Raw genomic sequence first — 21,965 nt, forward strand, 5'->3', positions numbered from 1 at the left:
CAGGAACCAACAAAGACATGAAAAGTGTGAAACCAAAACTATTCATGCTTCATTTTGTGAAAAATAGCATGTTTTATGAGTCAAAAACAGCCCACTGAGGTGGTTTGGGCATCTGTTTTGAATGATTTTTCGATCTGGACATTTTGGGCTCTCTGTTCTTGGCAGGAAGCTGTTTGTTAGAAGATAAGGAGCCACTCAGCCACTCAAAGTTTTATCTGTAGCCACCTTCAGAGTGCAGCATAAACTGACTGTACGGCTTGGTCGAGGAAAGGCTTTATTTTAAGAAAGTTGCCCAATCCTATTTTTTAAAATGTGGGGATGAACCAATTCATCTAAAGTCTGTTCTATTTTGGATTATTAAGTGGTTAGAAAAGGTAAAACGGTTTTAAATATGGCGATCAAATCGCTCACCATTTTGAATTCCAAAAAGGAAGAGTTCGGATTCTTCAGCCTGGCTGGGCTGACCGATGGTCCCACCAACTGCAGACTGAAACAGAGTCCCTGGCTGCTGAACAGGAGATGAAGTGGTTGTCTGGAGGCTCGCCACACCATTGGGTGAAGCAAACATGGCAGACTGTGCAAGCTCCTGAGACAATCCGCCTTGGAGAGAGGCCATGTTCGGCGGACGCATGAAGAGCCCCACAGACCGCTCTTGCCCACTGTTTGTGGTGTTTCCAAGTTGCATTGGTTGCTGAGCCTGATATAAGACTTGCTGGCGTGCGTCATTAGGGTTACCTAAGGCCATGGGCTCAGGGCGGACTTGTTGGTTTACCGTCACCATGCTGGCCTGTGAGAAAAGCAGCGAAGTGTTCTCGGGCTCTCGGGAAACTAGACTACTGCTGGTCAAAGGAGGCATCTGCCCCTGATTGTCGAAGAGGATGTTGGATGTCTGGTCTGTGGTGGGCAGGGGGTTGTTACAGAAGAGTAGCCCAGCTGGCTGTTGTTGAGCTGGAGGCAGCGCATTTGCAGGTGGATGCTGAGAGAGGTTCTGAAACAAACAATGCTGTTGATTTGGCTGAGTGAGGGGCTGAGGCTGGGAAGGCTGCTGTCGCTCCATCGGTGCTCCTTGCTGAATTGGAGAGAGCTGAGTCTGAGCTTGAGCCTGAAACACCGATTGTTGTCCGGGTGCAGGTGTTTGTAGAGCACTGAGAAAGGCCAATTGCTGCTGTTGGCTACTATTGGTCGGAAGCTGACCTGAAAGAGACGTCTGGGGGAGGAAAAGAATAGGGGTTGAAGGTTGCTGGTCAGGGGAGGCCAAAACTGTCATGGGGTTTTGGAAGAGCACAGCCTGCGCCTGCTCTGGAGTGTGGGAGGCGTTCTGGCTATGAAACAGACCGCCCTGGGGATCATGCGCTTCAGCCAAGGGACTGGGATTGTGGAATGCTGGTGGTGAGGAGTGTGAGGGTGTCTGCTGGAGGAAGTTGGTCTGAATAGAGAGCAGATCAGTGGTCTGCTGAAAGAGAGACGTTTGTTGTTGCTGTTGCTGCTGGTGCTGCTGCTGCTGCTGAGCCTGTTGGAAAAGTGATCCCTGGTTTGGCAGAGCACCTTGTGAGGAGCCCTGCTGCTCCACATTCACGCACTGCATTTGAATTTGTGATTGGAATATCTGCTGCTGCAGATTCTCCAGCACCTGCTGCTGCTGCTGCTGCTGCAGTTGCTGCTGATGAATTTGCTGCTGTTGCTGCTGAAGTTGCTGGTTTTGGATCTGCTGGCGCTGCATATGGTGCTGTTGGTTGGCCATTGAGTTGTCGGACTGAAGTGGCAAACCAAACGCTTCGGGCTTAAGCTGTCTTACTGCCTCCTCTAACTGGGCCACTTCGTCTGAAGGGAACATGGGCAGCTGAGGTCCAGGATCACCACATGGCCTCACCGTAGACCCAGAGTTGCTGACTTGCCTCTCCTGTCCAAGACCCACTATTGGCTGGATTGTAGTTAGGGCCTCTGTGTTGGTAAAAACTGGGCCCTGGCTCTTGTCGGGGTCGCCTGAGGACTGTGGTAATGCGTTGGAAAATTCTCTGTTGTTATTTAGATGGCCCGTAGACATTTCTGGGTTCTGCTGGCCTGGACAGAGGTCCAGCATCTGCTGGCAGTATCAATGACAAGTTAAAACATTAACGTAATTCATTGTTTGTACGTAATGCATTAAGGAAAAAAAATCTAGTCACTAGGTTATAATCAATTACCTTGAACACCCCAGTGGTTTGGAGGTTGTTGGTGACCTCCATTGGCGTGACTTCTTCTTTCTTGACTTGAGGCAACATACAGGGCCTCAGAACTGTAACAAGATGTATTAACCACCAATTTACTGTTAGTTGTTCTTAAAATAAACACCCATGTTTGAAACGCAGTCCTTAATTCAAATATCCCTTGAGCGATACAATTTAAACTAAACACACAAAAAAGACAGGATTTGAGCTGTGCTTGAGTTATGCATAACCTTACGAGACCGCCACATGAACGTGTACACAAAAGATGAGTTGCATTCATTCTTTCTGCCGACTGCCTGGTTTTCATTTGACGGGACCTCCACAGCAGCCATCATCACAGAGGACCATCAGCCCCATAACTGTTTGTTCCCACATTCACAGTCACCTGCACACTGAGCTATGTAACTGAAAGTGACTGAAGTTGACCATCACAAAAGAGATTACACTTGGCGAGATCAAGCGAGTGATCATCCCACATGGGCCGACGCACTACGACAGAAAAACTGCGACTGAGTATCAGATATGGAGGCTCCACGTATAACATACTCTCCTGTATTATTTTTTGATTGAACCAAAATAACATGGCACCATTGTCAACAGAGAAGCTTTCTTTGGTCACAAAGTGACACAGGATTCTAGTTGAGGTAAGCCAACTTTTCCATAGTTAGAAGCGGAGGTTTTCAACTCAGGATGCGTTTGGAACTTCACTCTGATGTCCTAACACCACTCTGAGAGTGCTTGTGTCGTTTCGGGCAAAGAGTGCCCTCCTCCCACGAATTTCCAAGCACAGCGTATGTTGTAAATGAAACAGCAACTCGTGCTTCTACTGTTTCCATCAGTACCGACTGAAGCAATGGGCTCCGGCACACCTTTTTTTGGGCCACTCTGAATAACCAAAAGTTTGTCATGAAGCATTTCACAGATTATTGTGTATTTATAATACAGTGCAGGAGTTTTGTTAGTTTTTTTACTTGCCCCTTGGCATGTACTATATTAAAATTAAGAGTCTATTTTTGTCTTATTGTTAACAGTAGTAAACTGTGACTAACATTTGATAATAAAATGAGTGAACAAAGAAAGAACCTTTACTTTGATCGTCAAAGGGACATGTCTTTACTGGAGACGCTGTCTCTTTCTTCACAGAAACTTCATTTTTTCCTGCAAGAGAATACAGTTACACATTTACACATGACTAGGAAATTGCACTGCGAGCTCGAAAGAGATGATGACCTTTTCGGCTCACCCTTCATAAAGTGAAGTGATTGTACTGCGCAAGAAAGAGACACAAACCGACCTGCATCTGGATTGTAAGTAAACTGTTGAACATCATGGGATCTGCCAGCGACGGTGACCACATAGATCCCCACACACACAGCAGAGGTGATGCTTTGGTTCTGGTAAGGTGGAACCTTCACGATCAAATGATTCTTTGGGCATAACATGAAGTCAAGAAGAAGAAAAAAATGAACGGATCAATAAATACATGAGTAACTTTAATTCTACATTCACACAGTAAGTATGTCACCGTACTGATATTCTCTATCAATGCCTTCTTGATATTCTGTTTGAACAGTAAAGCTAGTCATTTGTACAATACCTTAAGATAAAATTGCTTTCCAGGAAGGGAACAAAGTAGGCCTGAACGATTTCAGGAAAAAAATTGAATTGAGATTTTTCTGACAGACATTGCGACTGCAATTCGGAGCTGATTGGTGTGCGTGACTATTAATCAGTAGCATGCCACTTCAGGTTGGTGAGCGTGGCTTGTGAGAGATTTTAGTACAAACAACTGATTCCGGGTCAGGTAGGAGTGCAGAAAAAAAAGAAGAGATTTCAATTAAAATTATTCACCACTAGTGTGGAGACAGGAAATATTTTCAAGGTCGGTCATGAATTCTGAGGAAATCCTTTATTGTCATACCACACAATCCACTTCAGCCAATGCGGGACCACTTACTCATCGTTGTGTTTTATTCGAAGCCTCAGAGCAACAATTGCACTTCATTGATGGTTTCCTGCTATTGCTGCTCTTCTTTTAACATTCAAAATGACTAATTTCATCAGATAAAATTTACTTCAAGCAGCTTTCTGTTGCAATTTTTAAAAAAGGCCAAAAAAATGGAAACATGTTCTGAACAGGGAATGGAATGATATAGTATAAAATGTCATGTTACCTGTAAACTGTTCACCCCAAGTTTGAGTGGAACAACTTCATGATTTGATTTCAATTTAGCGGTCTACGATTCGATTGCAGATTATTGGTGCATCTTGAATGATTAAAAACCATTTGTCATGATCCAAATGTGCTTGATGAAAGTAAAGTACAGATACATTTACTTGCATTAGCTTTGAGCAAAACAAAACGTAAGCGATGCAGAAATTTTTGCCAGTAAATATTTCTCAACATTGTAGGAAGAATGGATGAATATTCGAATTAGGCTCTATCAGCCCTATCACACAAAATCAAGTCACACAAGTCAATAAAAGTGAGTGTGCACCATCGATCCGATTCCTTTGATTGCTTAGACAGGCTGAAAATAGTTGTCCTTCTTATCACGCGCGTTAATGTTTGTTAGCTTTAAAAACGATGTTGATCTCACTAGGATTAGCTTGTTAAATAAAAGCTGTTTCGCGGTGCATAGCTAAAGATTCATACATTTTGTTCCTTTGGACCGCTTTGTTTACAAGAGCAACGGTCAAAATTGTCACACCTCCGAGACTGCGTATTTAGGTCACGATACAAAGAGACCACTCAAACCTTTGAACCATGCAGCAGCCATATAAGATGATTACATCTAAATCACCACACAAACCTCAAGTGGCTTTGACTTATCTTATTAATGGCCGCCACAAATCACTTGCCTCAAATAAAACCAGGAAAATGAAATCTAACCTGGTGAAACAATTCCATATCAATTTCCGCCTCTGTCTTCCACGAGGTTTCATCTGAAAAAGAAGATAGTTCTTGAATTGGAAATGTTGTCAGAAAAGCAATCCGAATCTAGTTTCATTTAAAAACAGGTGTCGTTTCTTACCAGAGACATTCTCTTGAAATATGACTTTTGCGTCTTTGAGAAAATTCTTGCCAATGATGAAGAGCTCTTCTCCGCCCCTCACTGAGCAACTGTGCAGTGATTTCTTCAGAATCTCGGGCACCCCAGCCGGCTGAGCTGTTGACAGAGCGGGTATAAACAATACTACATTTCTGAGAATCAGATTCAGCCTGTGCGGCGCAAAATTTGCTGATAACACCGGCCCTCCATGCCTAAACATTGCATTTACATTTTTATTATTTAAGCTGCATAACGTATTATGTTGATGTGCCAAAACAAGCGCAGTGAAATGTGAATTTAAAAGCTTGTTTCTGTGCTTATTTGCAAAGTATTTATTCAGTGAAAATTATAGGAAACGTGAATATTTTTTTGCAAGTCAATTTATAGTGTGTTGCAGTGTTTCTGCATATGCCTTAAAATTTTAAGTTAGCGGCCACCGTGCACCGAGTTAATAAAAAAAAGTTTGAAGCCAGTTTGTAAAGCATGATTTATTGATGACAAAATTTAGCCAAATATAGACGTGACAGTTTACCTTTCCTCAAACCGGATAGTACAGTTTGAGAGGGATTGTACTGTACGGTAAACCTGTTAAAAAGGAATAGATAAGATTTCATGTTGACATACCGCATAGCTTAAACAATGGTTCTTTCTCAAAGGAGATGTTTCAACATGCTAGATACTATACTATATATATAAACATTCAAAACATTTCAAAACATTTTTTTATTACTGAAACATACATGTGCTGTACATCTGTGTATTTGTGCACCATTAATGTGAACAGAGACCGTACTCCGGCATGGTGGATCAGTGTGAATGGCATCACACTTCTATTGTTATGTCTTTCCTTTTATTTCTCCCATGTCAGTTCTACCAAATTAACTTTCCTCCGACCGTAACCGTCTTTCCTGTTTAGAAAGCCCCCCACATCCTTACACTGTTTGCATGATCACACATGACCCAATGAAAGGATTTTACACAATGTCTTCTGAAGCTTACATCAAAAAATACAGAACCTTCTGTTCAGACCTAAGACCGCATTAAACTTTTGATGGGGCTTCACCAAGTAAAGACAAGAAAAGACGTGAGGCGCTTAACTATTTTGTGTGACATTTACCTATCAACCTTCATTATGTTCTATCCACAACGAATGGAAACGAACAGCTTCACTTACTGCAAAGTATGGAAGATGACAGCGTTTGGAGAGTGAGCACTGAACCATCTGGACGTGGGATGTTGACCCGAAACACAAGCCGAGCACGCGTACTCTTCTTCTTTGACCCTGCCACGCCGATGCGAGCCTCCACATCGGCATTTCGGAGTTTCAAGATGCCAACACAATCCACACTGCAGAAAGACTCAGTGTCAGCTTGGGGAAAGTATGCAGCTTCAGTAAAAACATTTGCAAATTGAACCGTTTGATTGTTGGTGAAATTGCAAATAATGTGCTTTGAGCTCGACCAATGTGTACTTTTGTAGGCAGTTAACAATTCACATTTTTGGCAGAATGTATTAATTTTTTTATAATTAATCTGTGAGTTACTTGAAAAACTATATAGAAATATCATGAATGCACTTTTTGTGGTCCTTTAACACTTACAACAACAAAGCTATTAATTACAGGCACAGACTTTAGAATATTTTGTCCTTTATCCATCCATTTTCTTGAACCGCTTTATCCTAGCAAGGGTCACGGGGAGTGCTGGAGCCTATCCAACAACAATAATAATAATAATTATTATTAAATGATGTGAAAGACAATTGTAAATAGCAGTGCGATTGATCCATTTTGTGTTTATATTGCACTTAATTGAACGGTGTTTGTTGTTTTTTTTTGTTCTTTCTTCTTTCTACCTACATTCTTGCTGCTGGAGGCTGTAAATTTCCCCAGTGTGGGACAAATAAAGGATAAAGGATATCTTATCCAAGCTGTCTTCGGGCAGTAGGCGAGGGACACCCAGAACCAGTTGCCAGCCAGTCTTTAGTTTTTAGTTTTTTTTAAATTATTCAACAAAGAGGAATTTTCAACCACAAAAACATGCCGAAAAACATGAACTGAGTTACCTAGTTAAAGCCATAAATGTATGCTGTACACATGCAACATCATGAGTGAAGTTACTCACAAAATGATTTATGCATGATACCCTTCTATTCCATTATTTTCTTTGCCATGAAGTGAGAACTTCAAGGGGTTTGACAATAACCCGCAGCGGCTCCTCTTGTTGTCTGTTGTCTGTTTAAGAGGGAGGAAATTTCATCTGTGCTGTATGTTGCACAAACAGCACATTTGACAATAAAGTTGTACTTGATACTTGATACTTGATCAAATCCATAAGAGTCCTATTTTGTGCACACGACTGCTCAGCGTGCTCACCCAAACAACAAAGTACATACGCTAAGGTCATGTGGGTGCTGGGGTCCAAGGGGACTTCAATGACAGTTGTGCCCCCAATGTCCACCTCTTTGCAGGCTGTGGTATTGCGGCCGGTCACTCTGCAAGCTTGGTAAAATCCATGGGGCCTCACCCGCTCAGCATCGATTCCCACAAAAACTTGCAATATGACTGGCTCATTCACACCCTCCAGCTGTAAAACATACAGTATGTCATACAACAATTTTCATGTACAGTTATATGACTTTTTGCCTAGGTTTAAATCTTCAAAAACAGCATCTCTTTGCCTTGCAAATGATGCATTGCCATGGCAACAGCGTGCAACAAAATACGTTTTCAGTAAGATTGACCTTTACGGTAGGGAAGCCCTGCTGAGTGCGGTCCTTCACAGACCCTCTGCTGCCCTCCGTCAGATAGCGAGCCCGGTGCTGGGGCTCCGGCTGAACAAGGATCTTCAGCTCCTTCTGTTCACTCTTAGATGGGTATTGCATGGAAAGAACTCCTTTTTGATGAGGCACCCGAGCATTTTCTTGTGGACTGTGGAGGAGAACGGAAAAAAAAGAAAGGTTGACAGAGGACCCACAAGTTCTTCACTATTTCCTCTGGCCTCTTGTTTCATGTCTGAACATTTAAAGGAGAATACAACATGCAACCTCTTATCCTCACTAGGGTCATAGCAAGTCATAAATCAGATTACAACAGTAAGGCAAACACATTTGTGGCTTAATCACTTCAGCTTTTCATATTTCAAGAAACAATGATGTGTAAACATGTGGGCTACACATCTTAAGCGCTGTGTGAATCGAGAAACTAACTAAATTCTTTATCATGGATAAAGAATAAAGGGTAGCGACTGACCAAAAAGTCGGTCAGTAAGCGAAGAAAATTGTATTTGCTAAACTTTTCAATATTACATTGAACTTAATTTAGCCCAAATTGGTTGGGCTTACTTTATTTTCTTGAGACCCAGAGTCATGCACTCCAAAGATCAGCTGATTGCGGTCTGGAGAATGGCCAAGGCTGACAACATTGCCTTTGTTTTCTCACCAGAATTTCCTACAGGATCAATAAAGTATCTACCTACCTAGAAACAATCATTCGTCAAAGTGCTTCACAGTTGCCATAGTTCACTAAGCAATGTTGACGCCTCTAATCAAGCCAGTGAATTGTATCTGTTTATTTAATCGGCACTGCTTATCCTTGGCCTTTGAGAGAGCAACCGTAATTCACAGTTGGCAACAGTAGTTAGTTCCTACTGTTTATGGTTGTGTTTCAGTCACTGGGTGCAGCACTGAATAACTTTAGTGAGAGCACGGATGAGTTCGGTGGCCTTCTCCTCACGATCTTGCCCAAGGGGTTGTTGTCACTGACACCACATTGACGGTTGTACAAACCTTCCTTTTTGTGCAGTCTTGTTGTCCGTGCCGAGCTGAGAAAAGACAAAGTGTGGTGCTTTGGCACTGTCCGCATCAAAAACATCCATGCTGGCTTCATTGGTAAGCAAAGATTTGAGCCCCGGCCTTTGTCGTGGGGTTCGTTTCCGTGACTTTCGTGGCACCTCTGTGTTGTCGTTGTAGGAGTTTGTGCTCATGATACTGAAGTTGGAGAGAGAGTCTTCCATCCAGATGCTGTTGCTGTGCTCCGAGTCCAACGATGTTTCAGCTTGACAGGACATGTGACTATCGCTAAGTAAGTCTTGCGGAGGCGGAGAAATGTTCAGTTCGGTGCGGCGCTTCGGGGGCATCATGTGTTGATGGGGCTGATCTTCCTGGGATGTCGCACCTAACCCTCCCCCAACCTCAGCGGCGGGCAGGCAATGACCACCACCATTGCCATTGGAACTCCCACCTTCAGCGCCAAAGCTCTCTGGTACAGCTCTGCAAGTTCTGATGTCCTCTGGGCCGACATTGCCACAGCGAGCAGGGTCACTGGCTGAAGAACTGCATTGTTGGGTCGAACTGGAAGAGGTGGAAAAAGCACTGCGGGGGCCATCCATGGTCATAGAGCAGGGCATGCCATCTACGGTGCAAATAATTGGAAATTAATATCATTTCATGTAATGCTGCCAATTTGTTCCATTTCAGAACTTAGTACTCCGGTGCCTTGAGATACGAGTGACTTGATTTACAAGTTTTTCAGATAAGAGCCATCATTTGATAGAACATTTATTTATTTATTTACTTTTTGCTTTGAAAGGTGGTAATAAACTCACATGTTTTTGAGCAGTTGACATAACTCAAAGAAGGGTTTTTTGTTTTTTTGGGGGTGTAAGGCTAGAATAATTAATGGCATTTTCATTCATTTCAAGGAGATAAGATTATTTCAGACGAGCATGGTCACGGGACAAGTTAAACTTGTATCACAAGGCACCACTGTAGCTTATACGCAATCTTCTTTGATATAGTATCTTTTTTTGGTTGTTTTTTTTTTCAAACCAGTGAAGCGTCTTTTATGTATATTGCGATGACTTCTGTTGATTGGATGCTTTGATGTAATTAACTTGAAGAATTTTTGATCATCTGCTATTCTAACTAACATTCCAACAACATTCATATTTGAATCCAATTTGACAGTGTACATGTTCAGTAAAAAATGTGTTTTTTATTTTTGAAAAAATGTCTCATTCAAATACAACTCATTTTCAATTGCAAGATATAATTGCATTATCAGAAAAGAAATGTGATGTTGGTGCATCGCTTCTTGCAAATTAATGTCATGGAAGCGTTTGGCTCACGTTAAGATAAACATGGTAAATGGAACATGATGTTATCGTTTACCTGCAATGGCAATTCCCCATATTATTGCAAAAGTCGCAGACTCTAAAGACACTTACTACTCCCCTTGTGTCTACTCAGACCAATAGTATACAATAAGCCCACCATCCCTGCCAAATTCCACTGCCTCCCAGTGACGTTATCATGTATAGGTAAATGGCATACAAATACAAACAACTGCCCGTCGTGATATTTAATGATGTGGCTGAAAAAAAGAAAAACAATTAAAGTATTACTGAAATGAATATATACACACACACACACACACACACACACACACACACACACACACACACACTGTATATATAAACCCCACTTTTCAATATATATGAAATAAAAGTGGAAATATTTTGGGAAAAAAACGCATCCATTTAGAACTAGAGAATCATTTTTCATCACAATATGATGAAGGCGGTTCAAAATGGGCAAAATGTGGCATGCCAGTCATCTGAGCTTGAATTTAGGTTAAAAAATATTGCTTTGCCTGGTTGAGACTGAACGTAGCCACATAGACAAAATAAAATAATTCTGACCTATGAAGCAGAGAACTGCAGACCATTTTACATGCAGACCCTCCCTGCTTCAGAGGGAACTTCCTGGAATAAAAAGACAGCAAATGAGAAATAACAGCTGAAAGTGAACAGAAAAAAAAGTCAAGTTTCTGATGAACCAAAACACAAAATGTTTTGTTTTCTTTAAAAAAAAAAAAGTCTCTTCAACAGGCCTCCACACTGTAATTTAGAAACAAGTGGGGGTTAATTTGCAGTTAGGGCGATAAAAAACAATCTACATAATTGATAAACTACTGTCTTCACATGTTGAACAGGGGTGTGTGTGTGTGTGTGTGTGTGCGTGTAAATTCCCGACGTTTTGAAAGCTCCCTGAATGCAACATTTAAGTGCGATTTATTCATTTTTATGAACGAGCTGCATGCCACTAAAACATTTACCGATAGTGTCGTCACATCTGACCAATGAGATGACCAAACATGTCACTGTGAACCAATGAAACTGTCTGAAGTCACACTCATACTGGATCACTTTCTGGGCAGCTATATTTACGATTTCATTTGCCCCCAATGTAACAGAACAAGGACATAACAAAAGGGACAAAAAAACAACAACAATAATAGTCGGATTATTGTGCGCACACACACACACACACAAGCGTCAGAGCTTATAAACTGAATTAGTCATTGTGTGAATGAGTCAAGTCAAGAAACCTTGTCATACTCTTGTAAAATGCTAAAATAATTTTATTGAAACTAATTTGTTTCATCCTGACATAATGATTCATTTCATTCAGCTGTGTTTTGAAGCATGCGGCTTGTGGAGATTTCCAATTTAATAATATCAATTTCCATGCCAAATTTAGGAGCTTGCTTCTGATGAAAGTCAGTCACGTCAGAACAACCAAATATTGCTAGTTCACAATCAGGCTGAACCGGTATTTGACATTGCTTGGAAAACCACTGAAATATTTCAGACCCAAAAATATTGAATACAGGACCAAAATAAAGATGCAAGTGAGCCTTCAGCTGTCTTGCATCACTGAAAGCAGAATGATACATTATCCATTCATTTTCAACTGCTTATCAAGTTCAGTCTAATGGGACTTAGATCACATTTGTGAATGAAAAGCACAATTTTACTGAAACTTGAATACAGTGACTGAATGAGAAATAATGTTCAAATAAAAAAAAAATACTGGTTTTACAGGATCACGCTCGGCTACAGAGGAATGCGTTTTTATTGTTCTCTTTTCCTTTTATTAGTCTTTCTTGGCAACTCTGCATTAAAACGCCAGAATCCAAGTCATTTTTTTCAAGGGCATTGACTTTGACACCTAGTGTGTTTTGAAATAGTGAGTGAAGAGGCATCTGTTTCCTCAAACAAGAGACTCTCAAGTGTTTGCCCCTCTGCTCGCTTGTGTGCACTGTGGCCTTTCTGCTCGGAGTGATTTTTGCAAGATCCAGTCAGGTGATTTAGACTTGGGGAATAAAATAACACACTTTATGCTTGTGCTCTATGTTATCTGCATGACTGTATTTGCCTCTAGGAGTAGCACTTTGCTAAAATAATCTACAATTATTTTTAAATTTCTGTAGCAAAACAAGTCTCATGTTTTCAAATGTGATTTATGATTATTAGTTTTATTCAATACTTTAAACTATGCGTTATGCAAATAGTTGCTAAGTGAACATCAAATGGCCCATGAAGTCGACAAAAGCGTGTGAAATCTGAAATGTTCTTCAAGTTTTAACTTGTATACTGCATATTCTCTCAAGGAAAAATTTGATTTGACCTGTTGTATAATTACTTCTGACCACATGTGACATGTTTTTGTGGAACCCATGTATGCATGAATGCCAGAATAAAGACAAGAATGTGGGGAGTGGAACACCATTTTTTCCCCAACCACATAGCCTCTATTGTTTTCTCCAGGCATAGATGTTTTGCATTTGTAAAACGTCAATCATGCAGGGATGCCACATTTACAATGAAAAACTTTTTCCTTCCAGGCTGTGTTCAGAATCACAGGTTGATGTTAATAGATTGCAATTACGGGACAGCAATAATGGAATTAACAGCACACCCGAGTTGTGTTTGAAAAATATTTTTTTCATTTGGCTGATGGGTGAACGATGGACACTGAACCCCTGCTATTTGTGAGGACGGGAACCGAACCCTGCCACAAATTGGGAAAATCTGAATAACTGACGTCCATTCCTAAACACATTATGTATTTGTATTTTATTAGTGATGGACAGTTTTTTGGTGGGTTTTTGTTGTTGTTTTTTTTAATTGTTTGTTTTGTTTTTAAATATAGTGCATGAGGTGATGAAATAAAGATGGTATAAAGTAGTTACATGTCTTTTGTGAGATTGGATGCAATCTATCCTGCTCAAAGGAGGAAAAAAAATAATCATGATCCTACCTGAAGGTATAGCAGCTGAAGGGGTCCCAGATTCTCCACCACTGGTTTGGCTCATGGCTAATGGGTTCTTCTCGATGGTGGAACAAAACTGCAGCTCTCCGGGCAGAAGGTCATACACTAATTCTGGGGGATACAAAAGATGTATGAGGGGGATTTAACCTATGAGCACATTCAAGCACAACACACCCAATAATCAACTATATTACTCTCCGATTTGATCAGTTTTACCCAGTTATCCTGGCAAAACGGTCCCACCTGTAATGAGGTGAACTGATAAAACACTTGTTCTAGATAGCTTGTGTTTGCGGTTATTAATTTTGTTTTGCGAGTCATTGATAATGCGAGTCACACAAAGGCATGGTTAGCATCAGACCAGCATTAGCACCAGAATGCGTGATTGAAGTGTTTTACGTGTTGTTAAATCATCAATGTTATGCATATCAAAAGCTAAGTAAGTCCGCTAACAGAAGTGGTACACTTTGTTTTTCCAGAATAAGAGCATAATATGAGAAGTGATATGTGTACTGTGTAAATCAGGGCTCGGCAGTTAATTTTGCAAGGGAAATGAGAAACAGATACACTTGTCGAGGGCCAACAAGTCGAAGCTCTTGTTGATTACTTGATTGAACTAGCATCCAAACGTTTGCACCTAAAAGCAAAACACAACCTTCAAAATAAAAGTACAGCATATTTCACATTTTACTTTCTCTTCATTCGCTTAACCTCACAAGGGTCGCGAGGGGTGCTGAAGCCTATCCCAGCCGTCTTCGGGCAGTAGGCGGGGGACACCCTGAACCGGTTGCCAGCCAATCGCAGGGCACACGCTCAGACGAACAACCATCCACGTTCACACTCACACCTAGCGACAATTTAGAGTGTTGAATCAGGTTGCCATGCATGTGTTTGGAATGTGGGAGGAGCCGGAGTACCCGGAGAAAACCCACGCAGGCCTGGCCGGGAAGAACATGCAAACTCCACATAGGGAGGCCGGAGCTGGAATTACCTCTGCACTGTGACATCAACACACTAACCACTGGGCCGCCATGGTAATGTGAGGGTCGGTTAGAGACTGTGGCTGGACCGGATGCGGCCCCCAGGCCATATTTTGTCGAGACCTGGTGTAAATGTTGCCCATTTAAGAGCATTGTTGATATCATGGTGTGTTCAACTCATTTGATTATTATTATACTGTATATCCTGTTTGAGTTTGGGTAAATTATTATTTACTCTCACACAGCCAAGTGTTAAGTTCCAATACAGTGGACCCATGGTGGTTTAAAAAAAAAAACAAAACTAAAAAGAATGGAAGCGCTGCCCCAAATTAGGATTGTTCAACCGTGATGCTGTTCTGAGCTCAAGTGAGTGTTATCCATTCTAGTTAACATAAGCAACCCTTTCTAAAACAATATGTTACAGAGAGCTAAAATAATAAGGAGTTTAGGGATGTCCACTTGAGTCCAGTGAAATGATATCAAATGCATATCAAAATGTCAAAGCAACTGAGGCGCATGAACAAAAACAGATCTTAACACAACACGGGGCTGTCCAACACTTTTTCCCTGTCCACTCCATTCCTTGGATCAACACATTTACTAGTAGCCTGACTCATCATCCAAATATTATTGTATGAACATAGAGCTGCCATGAAAGTTGCCCGACTCTCTTCCCTCCCGACTGCTTGTTTTAATTACTTGCAGATGAGCCATAAGGTTTGGTCAGATACTTAACCCTCCCATTGTTAGTATACGCCGTATACAGAACCCAAACTCGGGAAATACTGCAACCAGTCTGTGCAACATCATTCCAAAAGCCCTCTAGTCTGTTGGAGCTCAGAGTAGATGAGCAGGGAATGCTGATTCCCAGAAAAAGGGCTTAATTCTGAACTTCATTCAGCATACTCAGGGATCGAATGTGGCAGTGCCGCCTACTTCCCGAGAACCTGCCACCTCCTATACAAAAACATTCTCCCCGAGTTTCGATCTTTGTTTATAGCTCCAGTCTTCTCGGGGCTCCCTCGCAGACTGCACATGCAGTAACATGTGCTCCAAGTGGGCAGCCCTTCCTGTAAACACATTGCCAACCGCACAGGCAGAAAATATGTACACTTCCCTCCACTCGTTGGTCTCGCATCACTGGCTGGACTGTTCAAAGTGTTTCCACAGGCCCAGGTTGTTTTGAGAGCGTGAAAACTGCTGAAATGTGTTTCCTTGTAAGCAGACAGAGCGCAATTCTTCATTTGCGCATGACAAAAACACTCTCCCTTTCAAGCCAAGTGTACAAACAACACCACTTGAATTTACTCGTAGTGATGCACACTTCTGACCACACTGGACCAATACTGTCTATGATCTTCATCACGAGGATTATACTCACTTAACAGATTTACATTTTCACTCATGGGCTTGTTGTCCTTGTGAGGAAAATCAGGTATATGCCTTCTGTTGGCTTTAAGTAGAATACCGGTAGTTCGCAATACACTTCGGTGCCAGTATGGTTAACACAGAATATCACATGGAAGTATTGCTAGTCATTATTTGATAATCGCACCTTGTGTCTTGCTGTGTTATGGTTAGAGGTGCGGGATGAAGCAAAAAAAAAAAAAAGGTAACACTCACCATGTGACTGGCAGGACTTTTACACTCCCACTCATTCGGTTCACATTCCTGCTGCTTGCTCTTACTAGCCCCGACAACTAGGGCGTGGCACGTTTTTTGGGGGGGATGATTAAAACCCCTCCTCCACTCCACCTACCTCTCGCTCTCTCCCCAGACTTGTTCACTACAATTATCTTCTTCAACTTCAACTTGCCCAACAGGTTCGCAGAATTCTGTCAAGCAGAACGATAGCTATCGGCATTTGCTTTTAAAATTTTGAGATAGAGATTTATCTTGAGGATCTTGCCTAATTTGCAAATTAGACACACAAAGTTAATATCGCTGTGTCAATATATTGGGGCTGGTGCCTGCAGCAAAGCTTGTGCAACAACCCTGAAATGTTTACAGCCAAGCCTACATGATGGCTGCCAGGGACTCCATAGCAACACAGTTCACTTGAAAAGTTGAATGCACTGTTGTGAGGAAACAAAATTGAATAATCTAATTCAGTGGTTATCAAATGGGGGTACGCGTACCCCTGGTGGTACGAGAAGGCACTTCAGGGGGTACATGAGATTTGAAAAAGTAGCATCCATGCAAATAAATAAATAAATAAATACATTCTTTTAAAAGTCTCACAAAAATGTACCAGTAAATGCAAAACCACTCCGTTCAAGGCAACAATGCAATCTTCAGTGTTGACATGAGGTTTATTGAAAATATATATATATATACTGTATATACATATATACAGTATATATATATATATACATATATATATATATACTGTATATATTTTTTCTAGTTATATATCTAAAATATATATATTTTTAAATACATATGTATATAAATACATATATAATACATACAGAACCGAATGGCTAAAAATATCGACCCAACCTCGATACTGTCTAAGAATATTTTTTTGTGTATTTTTACAAGGATTCATGTGATTCTATAAATTATCAAGTGACACAATCCTTTGTGGTACTGTTTGCCTTTCCAGCAGCTCCTATTCATTTTGTTCTTCTACTTCTTCCTCTCCTAACTTTGCTGCTGTGAAGTGGGAATCTCTCCATTGTGAGACTATTAAAGGTTTTCTCATCTTATCTTATTGTTAAATTCCATGCTTGTACATCTTGATCCTGTTAGATTAGGCCTCTTTGCTGTTGTATCAATGGGACTCTGACACATTTTTATGTGGGCAAGGATAAATGGCCCCACACGCAGTTCTCACGCTCCTAAACACTTGTTATACCGTGAAAATGTAAAATGAAGAATAAATACCAAGCTCTCGACTTCATTCATAAATTGATGTGAGCTGTGCATGACTCTGCAGCGGACAAGGACGACAGAACGTTGGTGAACAACAATGTAAAGTTTTGGGGGGTTTTCTTGGCCTAAAATGGCTTACCTTAAGTAATTAGACTCATGCGTCGCGTTGTAGCTAAAGGTGTTTTAATGCACCTTTTAAATCCTTGTTGTTGCTGCTGCTTCTTTTTTGTTGACTCGTTGTCTTCTTCTCCCTTTTCTTAAAAATGACAAAGAAGAAGCATTTCAGGTGTAAATAGTAATCGCAACTTATTTTTGCTTTGCACAACTAAAACAACAACAAGGATGTAAAAGGCATATTAATCCATCAGGATTATACCTTTGGCTACAATGCGACGCCGGATTCTAGTTAAGGTAAACTGTTTTAAGACACATTAACAAAACATTTAACGTAGTTACTTGCCAATGTTTCGGCCTCCTTTGTTTGCTGTCAGAGGCAGAGTGTGCTCTGATCATTATTTCTTCACTCGGCTGTTTACTACCTGGGCTCAGTTTTTTGAGGGCACTCTAAATAACTGAAAAGCACATTTGAACGACGTTCTGAGTTTCCGAACAGTCAGAGTGAAGCAGCATACTTGGTGCGTATTTCAAAACGCACCCGCAATGGGGTAACGAGATTCTGAGGACATTGGCTGTGTTTGTAAATTTATTGGGCCGACTTAGAAGGAAGCAAAATAGCAAGCAAACCTGCAAAAGAGGTTAAACTGTGCAATAGATGAAATTATTGTCACAAATGAAAATCTGTGATTGAGTGAGTCCGCAATAACTGAACAGCGAAGGAACGAGGGGACAGTGTACAATCAAATGATAGGAAACAGGAGGTCAAAGTGACTCAGGCTTGTTTCTCGCATGGCATCAGTCAATGCTATCCATCCATCCATCCATTCATCCATTTTCTGATGCGCTTATCCTCACAAGGATCGTGGGCATGCTCAAGCCTATCCCAGCTGTCTTTGGGCAGTAGGCGGAAAACACCCTGAACTGGTTGCCAGCCAATCGCAGGGCGTACATAGAGAAACAACCATCTGCACCCACACTCACACCCATGGACAATTTAGAGTCACGCATGATTTTGGAATGTGGGAGGAAACCGCAATACCCAGAGAAAACCCACACAGACACGGGGAGAAGATGCAAACTCCACACAGGAAGGAACCCTGCCACCTCTGCACTGTGAGGCCGATGTGTTAAACAGTCAACCACCGGGCTGCCCCCAGTCAAGGCAATTCTCTTGGTCTCTCACGAAATCTTATTTTGAGGGAACTTAAAAAAACAGCTGTAACAAAATGTTGTGCATTCATAAATTGATTATTCCTTTCAAAGTAAAATACAGTTCTTTAACGCTCGCATAACCCAGTGTTACACGAACAAAACTCATGCATTGCATCCACTGTCCCAAGACAAATTGTTCCAGTCCTTATGCTGGCAAACTGAAATGAAATGACACCAGTATGTGAAATACTGCCATGCAGATATAAAATCACATACTTGTGACTTCTGCTTGTTGTTATTCTCACTACAATCAAAAGTGCCCCAACAATCGAAGCTTGTCCAACCAAAACAAATGTGCATTTCCAAAATCCTTTATGAATAAATAAATAAACAAAGCAGTGCTTTACAACCAGAGCTCAACAGAGAGCCCAACATGCTCACATTTTGTTTAATTCAGTGTGTGCTGGTAAAAAAAAAAAATCATCCTGACGCACGCACAGCGAAAGTGCATCTTTTAATGCTGCTACTGGCACGTACAGCTAAGTCGCTCCAACTCGGTGTCCGTCTGGAAGACTGCATACAGAAGACGGAACGTGTGTCAAGTAAAATAAATAAATAAATGTCCACATCTTGATGTGTATTTTGCCATATTAGCGGTCATCAAATTGAACTGGAACTATTTGCTTTATAATGGACGACGGCTTCCAGTTCAGCTTGATCCCATCCACTGAGGCACCTACAACCCGCACCGGATTTTGGCAGCGGGGATTGCCCTGTTGCCTATTTTCAGTGGTGTATTTGGAATTATAAATACCGTGGAGTGGTACTACCACAATGTGTGTGTGTTTATATATATATATATATATATATATATATATATATATATATATATATATATATATATATATATATATATATATATATATATATATATATATATATATATATATTGTTTGGGTCTCAAACAATTAACTTGTATTCAGCGATTGCTATCTCAAAACGCGGAAACTATTTTTTAATGTGTGTTGGGGCTGATTCTTTCAATCATTCGCGCCATGTAGGAGGCAGGTACTTGTAATTGAATATTTGTATGACTGTTTGTCATACACTCAACCTTTGTGGTGACATAAGCTGATAATATACTGTGTGTGTGTGTGTGTGTGTGTGTATGTATATATATATATATATATATATATATATATATATATATATATATATATATATATATACACACACACATATTATCAGCTTGTATTATTTTTTATTTATATATATACATATACATATACATATACATATACATAAAATATATCAAGAAGAATCGGGGGAATCACTTTGCTATTTTACTTAACTGCAATCAATATCAATTGATTCCTTTTTTTGTCTTCTTTTAAAGTTCTGTACAATAACTGACCTGTTTTGTCAGCCTCTGATTGTTGTAAACTACGTTATTACTGTATTACAATAAAATATTTTACAAATGTATGCTTGCCTTGGTCACATGAAACTACGGTATGCCAAGTGAGACAACTACACATCAGCAAATATGGTCCTGCTCTACCACCCCAAAAAAGGGTGCGAACAAGTCTGTGCTGCGGTGACCAACTGAAAAGGTTAGTTGAACCACTGCTACCTGTGCAAAAGTTAGTGTAGATCCCTGCTTCCAACAAACACATTTCCAAAATTGGGGTTCAGTTCAAATTTCGGCTTTTATTATCACTTCAATGTTTAATTGCCTTTATTCATTTTCATTTCCCAGCGTTGCAATAGCTATAGTACATGTTTGCCTGTGCGAGCAGCTTCAGGTTTGAAGCTTGTCAAATTGTCTACAACGTAACAGTGTGCAAAACAGCAAAGAGAAGGCATTGAATGAATTGCTGGTTCCCTATTGTTATTGTGGTGGCACATTCGGAATTTGCTTTCGTAACATCCATCTGTGATTCCATCGCAATCCTGTCAGTGATGTGTCCTGTTCTGCACTTATTTATGTCCAACCGCCAAGTTGGCTCTAGATTGTAACACACAGCTTGAACACAATTTTTTAAAAATATAGTTGTTGTTAACTAGAATGTGTTTACAGACGTGGCTTGTGTCCGTGTTGACACGCTCTTGAGCTAGTCAAGAGCGAATCATTTGAATTAATGATTCAAATATTGGCACTGGAATATGAATCACGAGTCCAAGTTCTCAAGTAGCCTGTCTCCTATGAGTCCCCAGGCTGGCAGCTGCAAAGTAAGCAGACTTAAAAACTGAGAGCAATAGTCATGAAACGGCTCACAAAATCCAAGGTTTGTTTAGTTTTCAGTTTGGTACTCACGATTTACGGTTCAGTACGTGTCAGCTTTGTGTTGCCCACAATGCATACTTTTTGGGGCTATTTTTGTTTGGTGGTTTACAATGAAGGGCAGCACGGTTGTCGACTGGTTAGCATGCCCACCTCACGGTGCATAGGTGGAGCGCTCGATTCCGGCTCCGACCTTCCTGTGTGGAGTTTGAATGTTCTTCCTGTGCCTGCGTGGGTTTTCTCCGGGTTCTCAGTTTCCTCCCTTATTCAAAACACATGCATGATTGAACACTCAAAATTGTCCCTAGGTGTGAGCGTGAGCGCGGATGGTTGTTCATCTCTGTGTGCCCAGCGATTGGCTGGCAACCAGTTTAGGGTGTCCCCCGCCTACTGCCCGAAGACAGCTGGGATAGGCTCCAGCAGCCCCACGATCCTAGTGAGGATAAGCGAATTAGAAAATGTATAGGTGGGTGGATGGATGGATGGATGGATGGATGGATGGATAGTACTGTGAGGTTTTTCCTATACAAAGTACGCGCCTCTTTGCGGACCCCAATCCTGCAACCTCCTAAATTTTGTATGTCGAAGGTGGGACAGTACACACCCTGCCCCTTTTTCAAAACAGAAACAGGATTATCTTGATGATGGTTATCGCCTCACAAGTCAACAATAGCACTTCACAACACTCTAATTTCAACTGTCACGATTTGCACTGCGATGCCCACAGGGCTGCTAGATCACATCTCGCTTGGCTGCCAGTTGACAGGAAAAAAAATGGGGATTGAAATATGGCAGCTATCGATACTACCGTTAGGCATCCCATATCTTAGTACATGATGAAATATCTCGCTATAAAACTCGAGTCCCAGAAGACATCTTAAGTCAACATAAATCTTCTTTAGTGGTGTTCAACTAAAGGAATAAGGCCAAGGACAGATATTCAGTGTCCTTGACATTGAGATTTTACAGAACTATCACTGTTCTAAAACAGTGTTTCACAAACAGAAGAGTCTCTTTGCTTAACAAGCATTTTATGTATTCTCATTCAAGATTGTTTTTTTTTCCAAAGCACTGCAAAGCAACTGGTTTTCTACCGAAACTAAATATGATCTCAAATGTGCATAGAAATGAGGTCGAGCTGGAAAAAGAAAAAAAACAATGAACAATCATCTGGCTCAAT

The 21,965-nt window shown here is 40.9% G+C and overlaps 1 protein-coding gene across 9 annotated transcripts in view; it reads right to left on the reverse strand.

Moving 5' to 3' along the window:
- The window catches only part of nfat5b (nuclear factor of activated T cells 5b), a 33,062-nt gene that overhangs the window by 4,948 nt on the left and 6,149 nt on the right, over positions 1–21,965 (reverse strand). The window contains exons 2-15 of one of the 9 annotated variants that reach the window (XM_052063758.1): positions 17,372–17,488; positions 15,979–16,190; positions 13,364–13,486; positions 10,960–11,022; positions 9,047–9,671; positions 8,003–8,189; positions 7,655–7,845; positions 6,435–6,607; positions 5,243–5,377; positions 5,101–5,153; positions 3,502–3,634; positions 3,291–3,365; positions 2,184–2,275; positions 412–2,083 (exon numbers count right to left, since the gene is read on the reverse strand). In XM_052063758.1, coding sequence (XP_051919718.1) covers positions 412–2,083; positions 2,184–2,275; positions 3,291–3,365; positions 3,502–3,634; positions 5,101–5,153; positions 5,243–5,377; positions 6,435–6,607; positions 7,655–7,845; positions 8,003–8,189; positions 9,047–9,666 — 3,331 coding nt within the window. In that variant the 5' untranslated portion in view covers positions 9,667–9,671; positions 10,960–11,022; positions 13,364–13,486; positions 15,979–16,190; positions 17,372–17,488. The other 8 variants (XM_052063759.1, XM_052063755.1, XM_052063756.1 and 5 more) reach the window with 8 other exon arrangements.

Source organism: Hippocampus zosterae, chromosome 4 (assembly GCF_025434085.1).
Source record: "Hippocampus zosterae strain Florida chromosome 4, ASM2543408v3, whole genome shotgun sequence".
In the NCBI taxonomy this organism is placed as follows: Eukaryota; Metazoa; Chordata; class Actinopteri; order Syngnathiformes; family Syngnathidae; genus Hippocampus; species Hippocampus zosterae.